The 6930-nt window shown below is 38.5% G+C and overlaps 1 protein-coding gene across 1 annotated transcript; it reads right to left on the bottom strand.

Moving 5' to 3' along the window:
- Positions 1-2899: 2899 nt before the first annotated feature.
- On the bottom strand, positions 2900-3385 carry LOC309824513 (lipopolysaccharide-induced tumor necrosis factor-alpha factor homolog; the record flags this gene model as incomplete). The annotated part of the gene is made up of 1 exon (XM_082657452.1): positions 2900-3385. One exon carries the CDS (start codon positions 3383-3385, stop codon positions 2900-2902), a length of 486 nt encoding a protein of 161 aa, XP_082513578.1.
- Between the last annotated feature and the right edge of the window lie 3545 nt (positions 3386-6930).

The following is a 6930-nucleotide window of genomic DNA, read 5'->3' as shown; positions in this document are numbered from 1 at the left end:
CAGATTATACTTCATATATTTTAAAGCTGTATTATCAGGTACAAAAAATGGTAAATTATTCCTTTTAACAACTAAAATTTTTTTTCAATTTAGTATTTTTGGTCTTGAATTTTATTTTGTCTACTTTTACCATGTTTCCTCCTTCTTTCTTTTTGATAGTACTTACCTGATTTCTGATTACTCCTTTTGATTTTCAAAAATTTCTGGTCACTTACTTTTATTTATGACCTATTTAAATAGCTGTTTGCCTTTTCTGTTTCTTAGACTATCATGTTGTTTAACACTTCTTTCCACAAACTGACAGATTCTGTGACCCTCAGATTAAAAAAAGGATATAGAGGAATTGTACAAACGATTTAATAAATTTGATTAAAGTTTATGGTTATTTCTTTGGTTTATTTGTATGAGAGTTCCTACATCTTAATAGAGAAACTTCATCCATTAACATTTATTCTGAAAATGGACATGAATATATTAACCAAACAGCTTTATTTCTGACATCTTATTTCTAACATTGCCTTTGTGTCTTCTCTTTTCATTTCTTCTTGTTTGTTTATACCTTTTTTCTTATATTTTTCTTTTACTGCATTTATTGAATTTTCTTGTTCCTCTTTGCTTTACAAATTTTGAAGCCACTGCTCTATTACCTTAACTGATTTTTTTTGGTCTTTTTAAAAAAATTTTACTGAAGTACAGTTGATTAACTGATTTTTTTTTTTTTTTAATATTTATTTATTTGGTTGCACCAGGTCTTAGTTGTGGCAGGTGGGCTTCTTAGTTGCGGCTCGAGGGCTCCTTAGTTGTGGCTTGCGGCATGTATGTGGTATCTAGTTCCCGAACCAGGGCTCGAACCCGTGTCCCCTGTATTGGCAGGCGGACTCTTAACCACTGCGCCACCAGGGAAGTCCCGATTAACTGATTTCTTAGTGAGATGAAACAAAGTTGAATGGTGAAGAGTAGTGTAAGACGTTAGACTCAGAGTACTGAACCTAACTATATTAAGGAAAAAGCTGATGTAAAGTTTTGAATGAATTTTTAATCCACTAATGTGCCTATAATTTTGTGAAATGATAAAGCCACCATTTGGGGGCATGAGCTAGACAGTAACCTGTGTACTTCTTGAGGGAATTTGGACTGAGTTATGTATAGAGAAATTTCACTCAAATATTTAATAAAATCTAAACAATACTGTGATCTTTTTCAGTTTAAAGAGGTAAACCTGATAATAAAAGAGTATGTAAGAACCAAGAGTAAAACTGACACACATCTCCTAATGTAGACAGATAAATGGAAACAAATGGATAGTCTAGAACATTATGTCACTACATACAAAATTGTAGTGTGCAATAAAGGTGACCTTTCAATTACTTGGGTAAAGGAAGGATGCTTTTTTTTTTCAGAGTGAACAAAAGACTTTATTTTGAAAAGCAGATAACACCAAAGCACTATGTAGTATCCATAGTCATTGCAAAAAATATTACTGGAACTTTCGAAACATCAAATGAATAAGCCGAATCAATGGGTTATGACTATAATTTTCAACCAATATACAGACTTTCGATCAAGGCCTAGGCTTGATTTCTACATAATATTATTCACATGCATTCCCTGTGCCTATTTAGTATCAAAACGGGAGCTCTTGAAAGTTGAGCCCAGCTTTGTCTTGATTTCAAAGATGACACAGCAGCGAACCGAGAACTCTGGCTTGCTGCTTCAGTCCTAGAAATCATGTCTTCAGATGTTATACAACAAATTGATTTCTGAAAAATAAAATCCAGACTTCAGACGCCTTTGAAACAGCCAGGTCCCCGCACTTTTCAGCACCGTGGTACTCAGACGTGCTCAAACACGCTTTCCTTTGCCTTTCCAAATATCCACCAGGAACCCAAAAGGGGACCCTCTTTAAGAGTTCCACTATGGAGGTCTTTAGGAACCACACTAAACCCAAGTGAAGGCAGTGGATGAAATTATGCCCATGACTTTTTCTGTTAAGGCAAAAAAAAAAAAAAAAAAAAAGTGAGAGTGCATTGGCAAATGGGAAAATGATACCAGTCATATGGATAAGGAAAACGGTTCTATAAATCCCTCTTTTCAAAATTATGTTCAAAGGTGTTTAAGATCAAAAGGAGGTCACAAAAACTGTTAATACAAACAATTCCTCTACCAAAAATAAAAGCCCTTCATAGAAAGTGGCTGAGGATCTGGTCCAAAGAAGGCGGATCAGCGTAAAGATCCAGCCTTCTATTCCTAGCCTGCGTTTATGACCTCATGGCTTTGTGTCTGATGGGTGTGAATAACCCCTCCCTGTACTTAAAAACGAATTAAGAAATTAAAGTGATTTTGTGTGCTATTTAAAAGCCTGCAGTTGCAGAATCTGAGAGCCAAGCCCTTAGACTGTAAGGCAAGGTTTTTGTCATCAGAAGTGGAAACAGATGGCTATGACGGTAGGCACTAAAGGTTGGTTCAGCCGTACTGGGGCCAGAACAGCTTCAAAAATAAGGCAATCTGGGGCTTCTCAGTTTGAGACCACCAAGAGAAAGGCCCACTGAGGCAAAAAAAAAAAAAAGAAGCCAGCCAGTGGCAAATCACCAGAAGATACTCAGGACAATGGTCACAGCTGGATGGGGTGACTTGGGGTCACAGACGGGGAGGCAGGAAACCCCTGAACCAGCGCTCAAGGAGAATGTCTTTGCATGTCCTGTGCACGACACCAAGCAGCAATTTCTGGGGTTCGTAGGTGTGTTATTTTTGCGATATTTCCCCCCCCAAAAGAAGACATGAAGGTAGAGACCCTGGAGAGGTGAGCCCACCAAAATGGAGCCTTCACCAGGGGCGGGGCTGGGTGAGAGTCGGAAAGGCCTTCCTGCAGCACACCGATCCCTTCAGGTCTGGCTGAGTCCTACAAACGCTTGTAGGTGCCCAGGAGAGCTTTGCAGTTGGGACAGTAGTGGTCCACATCCTGCAGGGCGTCCACACAGAAAGGGATGAAGCAGCAGCCCGCCATGCACCCCAACAGGCACAGGTTCCGGCAGGAGAGCCAGGTGAGGGCGCCGGCATTATAGGACAGCTGAGTCACGATCATCTTGTTGCAGGAAGGACAACACATCTGGACCGGGCGGTGGAAAAAGGAGATGGACTGCTGCACGCGGACTGTCTGCACAGCAATTGCACTGGCATTGGGGACAGGCACTGGCTGGGTGTAGTACGCAGGCGGATTCATGCCCTTCCCATCCGGGCCCATCATGAGCCCCGTGGCCGGCCCAGGCATGGGTGCTGGAAGTGTGGGGTAGTAACTGTTAACAGAAACTGTCTCTTCATAAGACGGGGGCGCGGTCGGCACCGAGGAAGGTCCCGCAGCGGCCTGGTAGGATCCTGGAGCAGACATTTTTACCGCCGCCTGCGCAGCCAGTCGAGCCGGGAGGTCTCAGGAAGGATGCTTTTTAAATAATGCTGAGACGATTTAGTTAATGATTTGGAAAACAATTAAGTTTAAACCCTGCCTCATATCACATATTAAAAAATAAATTGTACATAGTTTGTAGAGTTAAATGTGAAAATAAAAATCTTGGAATTAGTAAAAACACAACAAATCATGTAAATGAATAGTCCTATTAGGGGGCTTGAAAGTATAAACTATACCAATGATAGAAAGCATAGAGAAAATGATCAATAAATTTAAACATAAAAATTTTAACTTTTAAGTATCAAAAAGCATTATTATTAAAGTTAAAAGTAAATAAAAACTAAGAAAAATATTTTATTACATATTAGAAGGAGTTAATATTCTTAATCTATAAAGTGAGCATCACAAGTCAATGTAAAGATACACACACAAAATTCACGTACACAAAAAAATAAGCAAAGAACATAGACTATCAAACCACAAAGGGAGAAATACAGACAAGAAACAGAGAATAATACTAATTCTCTCTGTGTTTTGGGACTAGATATTCTTTTATTTTTCTGTATTTGCTAAATAATCAGGAAATATATCTAGAAATAGATAAATGGAAAAAACATATTACTGTGTCATCTTGGGAGTTTAATACGTGACAATGAGTAAGATGATGCTATCTGGAATCAGAAGTCCTGAGTTCAAGTCCAAGCACTCGTTGAATGATCTTGGGCAAAGTCACTGGACTGCTTTGAGCCTTGGTTTCTCCAAATATAAAACAGAAGAAATAATCTTCATGTCATAAACTGCTGTGAAGAATAGATTTTAAAAATGTACATGGGAAAGGCTTTGTGAGATCATTTACAGATGTCAGAGATTCCTATTTCTGATCCAGTGCGTTAAGGCTTTTCCCAGCCTCCGACAAAATCTGTGCATCTTCTCTTACAAATACCATATCCCTTTGCCTGATGAGGGTTTATGTTCCTGAGTTGCTGCTCAGGTGACAGTTCACCTGTGATGCCTTGGATTTTGCAGTCTCCTCAGTGGATGGGACAGGAGCATCTATTAGATCCTGACTATAGTCAAATGGAACCGTAATAACAAGCACTATTGCTTTTCTTCTTCCATGTTATATGCTTTATCATTCAGTTCTAGTATACACAGAGTTAATTTGATAACCAAGTTGATACTATAATTCCATGTTCATGATATTTAAAAAGTCCTTACTAATTTCAAATTCAGGGCTCTGTTGTAAGTCAAATGAGAGCACCAGCCTATCTCTCTTCTCAATCATAGGAATAATTCCTTTGTGAATGCTGCATGATATAGAGTGAACACAAAAGGGCCAGAACAATGAACTTTTCTTCTTTCACATGATCCCTGATAAGTAGAATAGTGCTATGTTTCTCCATTTATATCTCTATATGAAATAAAAGCAGAATTATAATTTTCCGGGTGAAAGAAACCTTACGCCACCTTTGTTTTTTCTTTCCTGGTCCTAAGCCTATAAAAACCGTTTTAGAGTGAAAGATGAAAAGAAAAAGGTGAAGGAAAATCCTAAACATTCCCAAGGAGCAGAAGGTGTTGATATATGAAGACCACAATTAGCTGTTTGGCTAATCCTCTGGGTTAGAAAAAAAGATGAAATGAACTGAAAGTCATCAAAATAATTTAGAGAAAGCATAAAAATTATTTACTGGTTGACTAAGCCGTTAATTATTGTTGGTCATGTAAAGTACAGTTTCTCATTTCTGGGAAACCTTAGAAAGGAAGGGAGAGAGGGAGGAGGAAGAGAAGGAGGGAAGGAAAAAAGAAGGTAACTGAGTTTTTGGTTTACTACCAGCTCAAGGAAATCTCTTTTGCTAGAAGAGCGGAAATTGCCATGAAGAGGAACTGGGTAGGTCTGGATCTTCAATACCTTAGTCTGTAATTCTGGGCAAAAGATCACTTTTCCTTGAGACCATTTTCTCATCTGGAATAGATCAGTGGTTTTCAAGTTGTGCTCCAACAGAACAGTGCTGATCCGGAAGCTAGACCAATGAACAACGGTGATCTCTATACAATTCACAGAAAAATGAAGTAAAATAAAATGCTCCGCATTTGCTGTAGTTTCCTTATTTACATCTATTATAACAATTCCTGCATTGTATGGATTTTTCTGAGTCTATACAACCATTTCTTGGATTTGATATATCAATAAAAATTTTTTCTCGATTTTAAGATTTTCTTTTCTACTTTTAGAAAACCTTTGTAATGAGAACTTACTGTATAGCTCAGGGAACTCTACTCAGTGCTCTGTGGTGACCTAAATGAGAAGGAAATCCAAAAAGGGGAGGGGATATATGTACACGTATAGCTGATTCACTTTGCTGTACAGTAGAAACTAACACAACATTGTAAAGCAACTATACTCCAATAAAAATTAATTTAAAAAAAAAAATCCTTTGGCCCTACTGCCACATGCCTGGTGACTGAGTTTTAGAAAATGACAAAGTGAACTAACTAACAGAAATAAGTAGTAATAGGAGAACTTAGATACAATTAGTCATACTTAGGTTTTTTATTTTAAACGATCACTGTTGATTTTAAAGATTTGTTTAAATATAATGAATTTCTTTTGTTATGTGTACATATTCTGGTTTTGATTTCCTGGACTAGATACCTAACTTTTTGTTTTTTTAATAATTTTACTTATTTATTTGTAAGTTTTGGCTGTGTTGGGTCTTCGTTGCTGCACTGGGGCTTTCTCTAGTTGCAGCAAGCAGGGTCTACTCTTCATGCATGGGCTTCTCATTGCCGTGGCTTCTCTTGCTGCAGAACACAGGCTCTAGGCGCACGGGCTTCAGTAGTTGCGGCTCGCAGGCTCTAAAGCTCAGGCTCAGTAGTTGTGACGCACAGGCTTAGTTGCTCTGTGACATGTGGGATCTTCCCAGACCAGGGCTTGAAGACGTGTCCCCTGCACTGGCAGGTGGATTCTTAACCACTGGGCCACTAGAGAAGTCCGATACCTAACTCTTGACTCCAAATTTAGGGCTCTTCACCTCACCTATGCCACCTCACAGTAAAGCTATAAGAACATAGAACAGGGACTTCCCTGGTGGTCCAGTGGTTAAGAATCCATGCTTCTAATGCAGGGGACACAGGTTCAATCCCTGGCGGGGGAACTGAGATCCCACATGTCGTGCCCTGTGACCAAAAAAAAAAAAAAAGGAAAGAAAAGAAAAAGGACATAGATCACAATATTAGCTAGCAGTTACAGATTTTCATGTTCCTTATATACATTTTTTAAAAAGCCTCATAACCACAACACTGTAAATCAACTACACTCCAATAAAAATTAATTTTAAAAAATCCTCAGCAATCCTATAAGTACTTAATTATACTTGTTTTACAGATGTGGAAACTGATGCATGGAGCCCAAGGTCATCACTCACAAGAGCAGGAGCTGGAAACTAGTAAGTAGATGTTCGTTGTTAGAGCTGGATTTGTCTTTATTATAAACATTGAATCAATAAATACTCACTTAAAATATGCAC

This window comes from Grampus griseus, assembly GCF_964374135.1.
Source record: "Grampus griseus genome assembly, chromosome: 6".
Taxonomy (NCBI): Eukaryota; Metazoa; Chordata; class Mammalia; order Artiodactyla; family Delphinidae; genus Grampus; species Grampus griseus.
This window is presented reverse-complemented; position numbering and strand designations above follow the sequence as displayed.